The 13,646-nt window shown below is 41.3% G+C and overlaps 1 protein-coding gene across 1 annotated transcript in view; it reads left to right on the plus strand.

Annotated features, from left to right (window-relative positions):
• The first annotated feature begins 11,442 nt into the window (after window positions 1–11,442).
• The window catches only part of STXBP5L (syntaxin binding protein 5 like), a 216,844-nt gene continuing 214,640 nt past the window's right edge, over window positions 11,443–13,646 (plus strand). The window contains exon 1 of the mRNA XM_026065486.1: window positions 11,443–11,640. Coding sequence (XP_025921271.1) covers window positions 11,443–11,640 — 198 coding nt within the window. The remainder of the gene's footprint in view (window positions 11,641–13,646) is intronic.

Below are 13,646 nucleotides of genomic sequence, written 5' to 3' on the forward strand. Positions count from 1 at the left end.
GTCATCTTCTCTTAGGACAGAATATTCTCTGGTCATCTTTTGTCTGAGAAGCATTATTCTGGAATGCAGTGGAACAGGGAGCCTGGTGCAGCTGAGCTGCAGAATATCCCTCAAAACTTAATAAACATGAGTTCTCTGGTTTTTGAAATGACGGAAGTGAAGCTGAAATTGGACAGACCTAAGTCACTGGCAAATCCTTTCCAAACGACAGGAGTAGAGGTTAGTGACAGATATTCTGGCCAGTTTTGAGTCAATGGAAAGACTGAATGAGTATGTCAGGTTTAGAAGGTGGTTCTGGTATAAGTAAAATATAAACAACATTTTGAAAAAGTCTTTTTGACATTTTCAAAGCAAACATTTCCTATTTGAATTTACATTTAGAAATTTTTTACAGTATACTTACAAATGTTACAACACTCTTTTGAACTTCCAGGGAACTGGAAAATAAATTGCTCCTATCACCCTAAATAAAACATACTGATTATAACATCAGGTAAATTCTGCAGGTTCTGCCTGAAGGTGTAGGAAGTGGAACAGACCTCAGCATTTGGGATATGAGTAGAAAAGGAAAATCTGCATATGTATTTTCAAGAACAGCTATGTATGTTCTCCAGGATTACCGTACTGACGACCTGGCTTGGATTTTTGGGAAACACCATGTATTAATTCTTCCTTGAGGAAGGATCACCAAAAATATCAGTAAAAGTTCTTCATGAAATGTGCAAAAGGGGAGTTAGATGGAGATGGAAGATGTCTCTGACTATGCCTCAACAGAACAAAAGAAAGGGATAAACTGCGATAGTTGTTCTACTGAGCCAGCTGAAAATACAACTTTAATTCCCCTGCTTTCATGTTAGAGAATATAACAGGATTATTTCTTAGCTGCTTTTTACAGATTTTAGATCTCTTCATACCAGTAGTTATGGGGCACTATCTGCACTATAGCCAACTACTACAACACAAATGTTTGTTTTTCTGCCTTCTGGGAAGGCACTGCCCATCCGAATACCTTTCCAGCAGTTTAGAAAAAAAGTAGCCCTTATTACACGTGTCCTCTCTGAAGGCCTTCCTTGGGCAATGGCTAATTGCCAGCACTATTTGCGGACAGGAGCTCCTGGACCCAAGACGATGAGTTAGAGGAACATGTCACTTAGATCCTTCTTGTTTATTTAGAAAACAGAGCAATGGTTGACTGGGATCCATAGAGACAGTGGCTCTGCCAACTGAAATGCCCATGCTGAAAAGTTAATCTTGAATTTGGCCTGAGGGGGCCAAATAGGGGTAACTCTAATAATGGGAAGGGCCAAGATTCTCATATCCTTCAGCCCTTGAAGAAATAGCCATTAATAGGATTATACACAGCATATGAATTGCAGAGGCGCAGGCTTTACATGGAACATTGTGTTGCAGGCTAGTACTACACTAACTTCTTCAGTGAAAAAGCACTCTACAAAATATCCACTGCCTGAAGAATGTGAATGGGATAGCAAGGATTCAAAGCCTCTGAGACAACTCAATTCAATACAATATGAGCACTACAAAGCAAATTCCTACCTGATACATCATATTGGCATAAAGAAAATCCTTGACAGAGACAGAACAAGGGCTGCAGAATAATACAACTGTCATTCCTGGCAAGCAAAAACATTTTCTTAACTTCTAGGATGGATTGTATTTTCATTGCAAACATTTCTGACAGACTTCCTTTTGCTGAAGCATCAAGACTGGAATGGAGTATTTTGTAGGACACTTGCAGAAGATACAGAATGGTTCCATCTTCCTTCCATTTTTTCTTAAATAAAGATTAAATAGTGGGGGGGAGCAGGATGGAGAGAGGGGGAAAGAAAGGCATAAGAGCCATTGGAGCTGATCAAACTCACACAGCAACTAGCTCAACCTGAGGTAATCCTTAGACAGCTGCTTAGGTGGTTTTCAGTCTCTCTGTGAAGAGGGACCAGGGCATGGCTATGGTCAGGATGTGGTCCTGAAGCAATGGCGTGAGGGATGATGCCATAGAGTATTAACTAGCTTTCTTCACAGGCTTCTTAAAGGAGTTGAGTGAGACTACAAGTAGCATTTCTTCCCTGGATTCTTCTGATGAGACTGTTTATTACAAAGTATTGTCTATTCTAGGAGACGACTGTATTGGTCTTGCAGTCAATAGTAATGTATTTGCAATTATCTCGATTTTTAAAAAGGAAAGATGCAGGCACAAAACTGAATGCTTTCAAAGACAGAAGGATTGAAATACTGGGATGTGGCTCCATTTTCCCTTGCTCATCTCTTTTTCTCTCTCTGCCTTCATCTTTCTGACTTATTTTATGCAAATATTGACAGTAAATATAAGGCTATCTATATGAACTGCCATTCCCCTGCTTTTGGATGAAGGTTATGGCAGGTCTAGACTGTTCTATGAAGATTTTTTTGCACAGAGATCAAGGATGTGATATCTGATGTTTTGTGAACTAACACATTATATTTTCAGTTCTGATGATTCATAGAACTAATTTGAGTGAATGGACCTTTCTACCCTATAATTTAAACTGAAGGATTTTGAAGGGCAGCTGAAATTTTCCCCTAGCTAAAAAGAAGCCTCTTTTCTGTGAGCACTGGAAGAAACCCCCATAAAATGTAAAATGTGCTGATGGCTTTTCTATAGAACAAGTGTAGACTCATTAAATGTATTTTTTTTCTTTCTAGCTCCTTATGCTCTTACTTTACAGTCTCCTGAAAGTGGAATATGAGTTCAAAAATTACGTTTCAAATTCACAAGACTGTGTGTGTTTGAAAGCAACCAAAACAAGTAGCCCAGTCCTAATTGAGACCTTTGTTAGTGGAGAATCTAGCAAAATGAACTAACAATTTGGAATACATTAGCTGTCACTTCAAATGCCACTGATAATTTGCAAAAAACTCAGAGCACTAATGGAAAAAGGCATAAAATGTCAAATTTGTAGCAAAGCTGACAACAAAAAGAATATTCACTCTGAATTACAGTCTTCCTGATTCGCTAAGGCTCTTTCTGATTCTGCTTTAATAAAGGATCTTGTTCTCTCAAGGGATTTAAATACAGTGGATTATCTAACACACACAATTAATGCTTTAACTTCCTTATCTAAAAGCTTATATTTGATTTTTTGGAAATCTGTGATCCCTTGCTAATGTGTTTGGAAGGGTGATGGTCAGCTTGGTGATCTGGCTATATATTATCAGGATAAGTACATATCTGGTCAAAGACCACTAGCCTTTCTTTCTATTCAGATCTATCACATTTTCATAGCAGCCTTTTTTAGAAAACTGTTCTCAGAACTAATAACAACTGACTTTGAAAATGCATTAGTTCCTGCTGTTTTGCAGACAGAGAAGATGAAAATATCCAGAATTGAAAAAGCACCAATGAAAATATTTTGCAAAAAATTCAGAAAATGTACATATTGATCACAAGTCAGACATATCTTAAGATGGAGTTCTTCAGGGTAGGGAAATACCAACTTTGCTTTCTTACTGTTTGTGTCAGTTACCAAAAATATTTTAGTGAACCATTACATCTTTAGATTCATGAGACGTCCAGACAAGTTAAACCCTAATCAGATATACAGGCTGGATTGCAACCCAGGCCATTAGAAATTCAAATAACCCGGCTTACAGCAGGACCTTGGAAAGATGGACAGTTTTGGCTAGTCCTTAGTCCTTACTGAAGGGGTAAGAAGGGAAAGATGTCACTAAGCTATGTGACAGCTAGTGATCTATAAAATGAACTGTCAAGAAAAAGGCTTAAGAGGAAGGACTAAAAAACTGTGCACGGATTGCAACACAAATTAACTGCAGAGGGAAGACCAAAAAAGTTAGCCTGAGAACTAAGGCATAGGCTGATGAGAAATTAACTGCTAAAGTAGGAGTTAGACTGAGGCTGGCAGATGAGCAGCAACAGTGGCAGCAAAAAGGAGAAGCTTGCAAGCAAGTACAATATGGAGGAGTCTAATATCTCAGATTACAGGATTGAGTTATGGATTGATGGGAAGAGGACACTTTTAGAGAAGATAGGAGACTAGGTTGCCCAGGTGCTAATTCTGAACACTGCTCTCCCAGAGCTAACACAAGAATCCAAACTGCAGTACAAGTTTGGCTTCTGAGTCAGGCAATCTTGCAATGAGTCAAGTGATTCCACCAGATCTGCAGAGAGACAAAATGAAAGAAATTATCCCACATGGTGCTTTGTTGTCTAGTAACTAAACATCAAGATGCCAGACATTCTGGTCCCAGGTCTATAGCAGGACCCAGTTACACAACAGAACCAAGCCTTCTCTATCTTACCACAGACATTCATAGTTCAGAGGAGTAATTTCTGTAATCATTAGTGATCTACCAATAACAGTCACTCAAAGTGTACCTACACTGCCATCACAGAAGACAGCATAGTGTAGTGGTAGACCCTTACTTTAAAGCCACCAACTTGGGTACTAGTAGCAGTCTGTATCCACATGGTGTGTGGCATATATTAACTATGCTATTATTTACCCAGCCTCCTAGACAAGTTTTGTGTTCCAGGCTAGGCCCCACACTCATGGCTAGAACTTAAATTACTTAGATTAGGCATCCCAGAGTTATATATGCTTGCTATAGCACAGATAGGGAAGTAACTGCTGTGCAGATAATAATCGCTGAGGCTTTAACTTTTCTGTGGCTTCTGTTACAGCTTGTACTCTACAATCTGCTACAAAAGGATCCATGCTTCCAGAGTAACCAAATCTAGGTCAAGTCACTATTTCAAATGTGAAGACTTGAAAGCACATCCTCAGGGTCAGGCTGTGTGATATCGTTGCCCTCCTGCTGTGGTCCAAAATAAATTTCTAAGAGCCTCATGTCCCATCTGCTTACACATGTGGAGCTTTAGCAAGGCCAGCTGCTGCAGTAGTGAAGAAACCATTTTTGCTTCAAACTGATGTGCAAAGCTCCAGTCTCACTTTTTAGCCTTGGGAAAACCGTCTGCAAGAAATATGTTGTTTTACTGCAAAAGGTCAGTCTGTAAAAACTACTCAAGTTTTACACCTTGACAGCTGTGCTGATGGTTTGTGACAGTTCTTCAATGACATATGCAGCCCTTCCTGGGTAGGGCATTTATTTGCAATCAAACTCAATGCGCCACCATCAGGACGAAGTTACATTTTATACCTGAGCTGAACTTAAGTTTAACAATAGGAAGACTATCCCCCTCTTTCTCTCCAAGCCTATAGCTCTGACCCTTTCTTTGCATCGGCTCTGGTGCTTGTCTGACCCTGCACAGAGCTAATCCAGCTCATTGACCCAAAATAAAACTATTGACTTTTCTAGCAAATTAATTTATTGCTGATCGGGCAAAAACCTAAGGGTTCAAGTGGATGCAGTATCTTCCTTTTCAACAGCAGTGAGAAAAGATCAGCTCAAACTGTAACACCTAACTCTACCCACAGGCTAATTTACACCTGTACTTGGCCCACTGTGCAAAGTGGCGTTCTTATTACAAAATTACATGCTCAGTACAGATACATCCCACCTTGTCACAGCTTCTTCATTAAGAAATCTGGTCTCTGAGCATGAATAAGAGATCTAATTTTTGTGGTAAATATTTCTGTCCTGTACCTGTGAAAAAAAAAAAAACAGGATAATGCATTAAAATTACATGAGGATGATGAACTATTTCCTAGTCATTGATACCTAAGGAGAATGTAAAATGGCATTATTGGTTTAAATTCAGCAGTGTCCCAAGCACCTGGACATCCAAAGATCCTAAACAGTGGGCTTAGGAGACTTACAGCCTTCTAATGTAAATTTTCAATAGCTCTCCACACAGCAACAAAATTTGAAAGGCCAAAGGAACACCTATGTTATCCCAAGAATCAAAAGAAGCAGAATGACCAGGTAATAATAGACCTGGCATCCTCAGCAATCCTAGACAAAATGATGATGTTTTGTGAATTTAAACATTCATGCTATCTGTGATTCAATCAATGAGGAGTTAAAGGGTAGGAATATAATGAAAGCAAGTCCACAGGGCTTTATGGAAACAAGTCTTGACAAGCAGGCCTGACTTCACTTTTTGATGAGATTACAGGTTTGTTTGATCAAGGTAACCACATAGATGTGATATACATGGACTTTTCTAATGAGTTTGATTTAGTACTGCTTGACATTTTGATTAAAACATTATCATTATATAGCCTTAATAAAACATATTAAATAGATTAAGATCTGGCTAATTGATAGAGTACAGCAAGCTGTTCAAACCAGATACTCAGCACTGAATGGGGGTATTTCTAGTGGGATTCTGCAGACAGGAACACTATGCTTGCTGCCATTTGATGTTCTCCTCTGGTGTCTGGAACTACACAGAAACATGGATAAAGCTGGCAAAAGTCCCAAAGTCTAATGAGGAATGGGCAGTCATAGAGAGTCACAGGTTTGCCTACCTTGGCATAAATAGATTTCTTGCATTTGCTTGTGTCCTTTTTTTTCAGTTCTGCACAAGTGCAGAGCTTCTCTTGTAGGGTGCAGTTGTGAGGTTGTGGTCTAGTCAGCTGCTGATGGGAAAACAATGATTTCTCTGCAGGGTCATTGATTTTAACCACTAATTTATGTATTACCAAAATGAGCAGTACAAAACATTAAAAAGTGCAAACTGTGAATTGAGAAGCCACCTATGAATGATCTTTAAAAGGGAAAGAAGCCTTTCTGTACACCTCTACACGTCCTTATTTAAACTACCAACAGTATAAACCTGAGACTGAAATATGTTTGCAACTTAACAAAGTCAGGAAATTCCAGGCCATGGGCTGAAGTATAATTTGCTATCAAAAATAAACCAAAAAAAGCCACAAGTAGTAAGCAAAAAGATCCAAAAGAGAGCTTTGAACAAAAGATTAATGATCAGTCCTTTCCAAAACACACACGATCTCTACTACTGTCACCTTCTGGCCAGCTGATCTACGCACATCATTCTCTGATTCGCCATTTTCTTTATCAGCTCTTGGATCAGACTGAGATTAGATAATGATTAATTAACTTAGTCTCTTTTGCTAGGTTTGATTCTGACCAATCTCATTAATGTTATTACATGTAGTCACAGGCTTACTTAAGCAGAAATTAAAATGAGATTTTACACTGATTTTAATAATATGGACTATTAAAGAAGCACTATTCCCCAGCAAAACCTTGCTGGCAAACTGTTATCCTTTTAGCACTTGCTTTCTCTTTGACCTTGCAGAACAAGATGACCAATAAATGTAAAAGATATTATCCAGAAGAAAACAGTAAAGAATATGCTCTCTCCCCTTACTAGCTAATGTACAGATTGAGATACATATATCCCACAGTGCATGAGGTTGTCTTATTTCATTTCTTATATGTCAGTTTAACAACTAAGTAAATGTGCCACATTTCCATCATTTTACAAATATCTTACTAATAGTGTCAAAACCGTCCAACCTCAGAAGTGTCCTACACAACATCCTCAAGATCATGTAAACACAGTGTAAACCAACAACTGAACATCTCACCAGACTATTGCTTTTTATTCAGCTGAAGAAAAAGCAAATGTATTTTTATGTCAAAAATAAATCATTCCTTTTTCTTTTTTTCCCTTTTTTTAACACCAAAACTCCTCACCAGCTAGATCATTTGGTCTGACTTTCTGTGTACATCATCACAATTACTGAAAGTTTTCCAGTGTTCAGCACTGTCCTGTCTCCTTCTGCACCACCCCCCAATTCTCATTTGCATTACTCTGCCTCCGCTTCTGGATTTGTATCCAGCTAAGTGCAAAATTTTCAAAAAGGGGCTACGTGCCTTATATATGTAAGTATTGAACTCAAGCATTTTTCTCCATTGGTGTTTCTAAACAGGACTGCTTAATGCTTTGCTGGGCAGTATCCATTTTTTTCTCTTTTCTACAACTGTTTTTCTAGCAACACATTGGTATTGTGAGATTCCTAACCCTTTTGGATTCTCTGAAGTAATATGCAGTCATAAATAGCCATCTCTTAATACTGATTCTCTGAAAGACAATGTTGATATTTCAGAAATGTATGTATTTTATTCCACTTCCACAGGCATTTTTCATTCTTTTAATTTCAGCCCTTGCCTTTCTTCACTTAAATCTAATCATCGTATATTTGTCTTCCCTAGAACTGTGGGACCATTTATCAGCTTTTCTCCCTCTAGCCTCCCCTGATTCCCAGTCCATTCTCTTTTTTGCATGTCTGTCCATGACAGTTTCTTCATCCTTGTCTTTTCATTTTGAACTTTTATTTCCCTTTCTTATGTACAATTCATTTTGTTATCTTTCTTTTGGTTTTTGTTTGATTTTTTTTGCCTCCATTTCCTGTGGTGAAAATAACATCAATAGGACATGGCATCCTCCGAATAGCCTCAGTTGAGTTTGACTTTTCCTTATTCTCCAAAACCTTGCACTTACATCTTCACAGATCTGCTTACTCAGTGACATCCTCTTTTTCATTTACACCTCCTGGCCATAATCCTTATATATTTTATTTCCCACACAAAGATCTGTTCCTTCTTCAGGCTGTAGAAACTTATCAACCTCTGCAGTTTCATCAGTCATGCATCCTTTATGTTTCATGATGATATAAGTGAAGCTATAGTTACTCTTTGAGCTTCACTGGAATCTTTTTATTGTTCAGATAGGAAGAACTAAGCCCTTTTGGAACACGCAAGCATGGTCCAAAGTAAAAACAAAATTGTACGGAGCTCTGCGCAAGAAGCTGAAATAAACACATATCACCTTGTTTTACCAAATTGTAGGGTTTACAAAAAATTCATATGGCATTAGAGTATCATAACTGTATGTACTAAGTGCTCTTGAAGAATCTGCAGATTAGGGTGAGCAATTTGAATCACTTATGGGTTTTATTATACATGAAGAGATGCTATATATTTAGTACTATATGAAATAAGTTTGTTGTTTACACATTTTCAGCCAGTTCTAAGCTTCCGCCTACCTTGACAGCCCTGTGTCATGATTCATTTTTAATAGGTATCTCATCTGCTTCTGACCTGAATAACCTTCTTATAGGGTCTTGTGAGCAGTATAACCTTCCTCTTGCTACATTACACTTCAGAGGCTGGAGATGCTGTCCTACACAGGCATCCATAACTATCCTCAATCTCCATAATCTCCATAACTATCCTTGCAAGCACCTGGCAAGCTAACTGGGGGTTATTATTTACCACAGTATTTTTCTCAGAAAGAATAAAGGGATTTGTACCGTAAGTGTCAAGTAGTATCAGCAAATAGCTTGGACACTGAACTAAGTGGACTGCTCTGTGCCTGAATTCACTCCAGTAGAAAATGGAACCCCAAATTTGATGTAAAGGGCCTTCATAATGGCTGTCCCCCATTACTGGTAGAAATGGTAGAAACAGCAATTTTCTGAGACATTTTATGTTTGCTTCATCTTCCACATAATGAAGGATATTAAAAAAAAAAAAAAAAAAAAAGATTTTGTCAGGAGAGAGAGAGAAACTGAGGCAAGAGCAGCCTCGGCCCAGAGCTCACCCTCCTCCCGGGCCAGCCAGACTACGCCGCATTTGGGTGTGGAAACGGGCGAGGTGGCACCGCCCCCCGGTGACATCCACACGTGCCCCACTACGAGCGCGCTTCCCCCTTCCTGCCTCCTCGGCTGGGCTCAGCCCCCCGCCGCCCCCCCCGCTCCCGCAGGCCCGGCCGTGCTGGGGGAGGGGCGCCACCGCGAGGAGAGCGCCGCACGGCTTCGGGGAGAATTTGGCCTGTCGGCTTTCCCAATTGGTGGATGTCCGTGCCCATCTTTGTCGTGGCCCAATCAGATGCTGGGCAGCCGGCGCTGCGGGCTCGGCAGCTGTCAGTCTTGTGGGCCCACCCTAGCAAGTTCCAACCCCGACCCGATCTGAGGCTCTGCCTATTGATCCGCTCGCCCAGACTTGAGCCGACTGGCCACGGAGCCAATGAGAGCAGTCCCCGCCTTCCCCCCCTCCTCCGTTCATGTCACCCAGCTAGCCCTCAGGCGGCCAATCTGAGCCTGCCGCTGCTGTCAATCATCAACCGTTGCCCCTCCCCCTCCCGAGCGGCTGGGCGCGCGCACGAAGTCGGGGGGGTAGGGGCGAAAGAGCCCGGGCGCTCTCTGGTGCGGCGGGCGGGCGGGGCCGGGCGAAGAGGGTGGGCGCGGGGGAGGGAAGGAGAAGGAGGAGGAGGAGCTGCGGCTCAGTACCTCGGAGAGCGGCTGGCGAGCGCGCCGGGCGGGCGGGAGCCGCAGCCGCGGACTGGGACCGCAGCCCCCTCCGCCCTCCGCAGCCCCCGCTCCCCTGCCCCGCTCCCGCCTGCCTTCCCCCCGTCAGCGGCTCGCGCCGCTCCAGGCACCCGCGCCCCCGGCGACCGTTAGGAACGGTTGCCCCGGCGCGAGCGGCCGCCCCGCACGCGTTGCCCCGGTTACCCTCGGGGCCGAGAAGGCGGTGGGCAGTCCCCGCTGCGGCGGGGCCGCCTCGGTGGCCGGGGCGGGCAGGAGGGCGCCAGGGCTGCGGGGGAAGGAGGCAGGGGGTGCCGCGGGCCAGGGCCGGCAGGGACGGGGCAGGCGGTCAGCCCGGGACGGCCGGGCTGGCTAAAGGGATCGCCGGTTGTTGCAGCTCGGTCCTCGCGGAGCGGCCCGGCCCGGTGCTGAGGGGCGGCCACGACCCCTCGCCCGGGGAAGGCAGCAGCTTGGCGCCGAGGGGAGACAGGGCTTCCCCCCCGGCCGGGGAGCGGCTGCTCACCCTCCCGGTCGAGGACCCGGCGGGGGAGAGGAGGATCAAGGGCAGCAGTTGTCGCTGGCACTTGCTTGGAGAGACAGATAAATAGGTAGCAAGAGTAGCAGCAGCTACAGGAGGAGAGTGGCGGCAGGAAAAGAAAATCCACTCTTCTAAAATCCTGGAGGCAAAAATACCTGTTATTGACAGGGTTTGGGGGAGGGAGAGGAGATTGCACGTAGCTGAATTTTTGCAGTTTTGTTAAATTATTCGGGTATCGAAGGCAAATCATAGACAAAAAAGATAGAGAGATGGACCCTACTCTTTTGGATGATGGCTTGAATTTTATATTTACTTTTCTTTTTTAGCCACTGCTCAATGTGGATTTTGTGAGAGAAATCAGATGGCGGGTGTTCCATTGTTCCTTGTTTGAACATAAATCTTACTTTTGCTGCTTGTGAATTTTTTATTTCTTAAAAGGACCTTTCCAGGTAGCTTTTACATTTGACAAAATGAAGCCTTTCTATTTTTCAGTCAGTAATACCTAATATTGACCTTCTGTTTGGTACAAGGGACTATAGTGCTGCCTCACTCAGAGGACAGTTAAAGACTTTCTCTTTTGCTACATGTAGCTGAATGTGTTACAACACATCCTTTCCCCCCCCTTAAAATCCTCCTAAAGATTTTTCCAAAATGAAGAAATTTAATTTTCGCAAAGTTTTGGATGGTTTAACTGCCTCATCCCCTGGTGGAAGCAGTGGCGGTGGCAGTGGTGGTGGAAGTGGGGCTGGTGGTGGCTCCATGCACCCAGGAGGAACTGCAGGAGCTGTGGGGACTCCCAGAGATGAGATCCAGGAGACGCTAACTTCAGATTATTTTCAAATTTGTAAGGTAAGGTCTGTCAAATTTTTTACTACAGAAATAAGAAAAGCTGCATTTTGGGGGGGCTTGGTAATATGATACCAATAAATCTTCTGGAGAACTGCAGTGGTTGTATAAGGACTTTGGCATGAAAGGACAGAAATCTCGTTGATGTTTTTTCTTTCTGCTGCAGAGTTGGGGTAGACAGTAAATTCATAAAAATTTTAATTTCAGCATTGAGGGCCCAATCCTGAGTTCATTCTCAAACCCAAAACTAGTAACAAGATCATGGGCAGAAAAGCAAATCAATAGGTGCTAGTACAAATAACGTTTACCAGTCATTACAAATTTAAAATTGTATACATCTACTACCCCTCCTCCCTGTTCCCATCCGCTCTTCTTTTCCTTCCCTTATTTTTAAGGAAAGGGCATAAACTAGAAATAAAAGCAGAGCAGTTTTTGCTGAACATAGTGTTTTCATTTATTATTTGTGAGGGTTTGGATGTAGCTTCAGTTATTTTTTTTAGTATTAGCCCTGAAAATCATCATTAGATAACAATAAACTTAGTAGGACAGAATAAATATTGAAAGTTTCCAAATTTGTTTGGTACTGGTTTTATGTATTGGTTAGGTCCTTCAAGTAGAAGGCATAAGATATCCCTATGTTCACTACATTTTATGACTGTTTTCTGCGATCAAGCTTTCAGTGATGTTCTTAAATACATGAGTAAAATCAGTACAAACTACTTGGCACTTCTGACCAACCCTGGAATAGAAAATCACACTTCTGTAATGAACAACAAAGAAGAAAAGCAAGATTATATTATGATCCTCTGATCCTATGTTGTTATCTTTAACTTTGACATTAATTCTGTAGACTTCATTAGAAGTTTTGTTTGCTTGTTTGTTTTGCTTAGAACCTTCAAAAACCAGTATTTTTAATTAGTGCAATTTACATGATTAAGAGTAAATGAACTTCACCCATTAAATACACCATCCTTTCTTCAGCCAGTGTAAGGACACCCATTGATTTGATTTAGGTTATGGTCAACTTCAGCACATTGTCATTTGTTTTTGTGTTGTGGGAAGATGGAAGAAGTATAAACAAGCAAGGCAACCCTATAAAACAGTTGTGTGCAGATCTGGTCCTAGTGAAAAACACAGCTTTCATAATCTCAGATATCATGAATCACATTCTATTCTGTTTTCAGATACAACTAATGTCAAAACTCATACTGACTTCAGGGCTAGAAGGATGAGCCACCATGACTTAAAGAGCTTTGGAATAGGTTCTATACAAATTCTAATTGCAGGGAGTTTTACAGTTCTTTGCCATCCATGAAAGCAGGTTCAGGCCTTTTGAGTCAAATTCACCTGTATGTACACTGTATCTTATGAAATGCCAGATACTTCAGTACATGATTTTTCCCTTTTTAACACTTCAGTAAAAAGATAATGCAAATAATCAAGATATACTGAAATATCATTAGAAGGTCTGACATTCTGAGAATTCTGAGTAAGGCTAAAACTGAACACAGTTTTCCATGTTTAAGTCATTTGATAGTGCCGAAGATCTGTATTTCGTATGATATATTTTTCTTTTGTGTGGTGTATTTGCAAAAATAGACAAAATAAGATGAATTGTAAAGAAAAAAATTCTCTACCTTATCTCTGTATTTCCCTTTGGCTTAATATTACTTGAAGACAGTTGTGTGCTTTGTTCTGATAGACCTACTTGGGAATATGAGTGTACTGGGAATACATCATCTTGAGAAGATTTCAGTAGGCAATAATTGCCTCCCTTTTTAAATTAGAAGACTTAACTCTCAGGTTAAAATGTTCTCAACGAAGTAAATATTTGTATAGGAGGGCTTTTGGTTGCAGCAGCACTTGCTTATGAATGCATTGTACTGCAGAAGTCAACTGCATATACAAAATATCAGCTTCCTTTTTTTCCAAGTACAGAAGTATACTAAAAGCAAACTTCCTCAAAATACTTTGTGATTACATGCACAAAATACTGCAATGTGTATTCA

This window comes from Apteryx rowi, unplaced genomic scaffold (genome assembly GCF_003343035.1).
Source record: "Apteryx rowi isolate R43461 unplaced genomic scaffold, aptRow1 scaffold_228, whole genome shotgun sequence".
Lineage (NCBI taxonomy): Eukaryota > Metazoa > Chordata > Aves > Apterygiformes > Apterygidae > Apteryx > Apteryx rowi.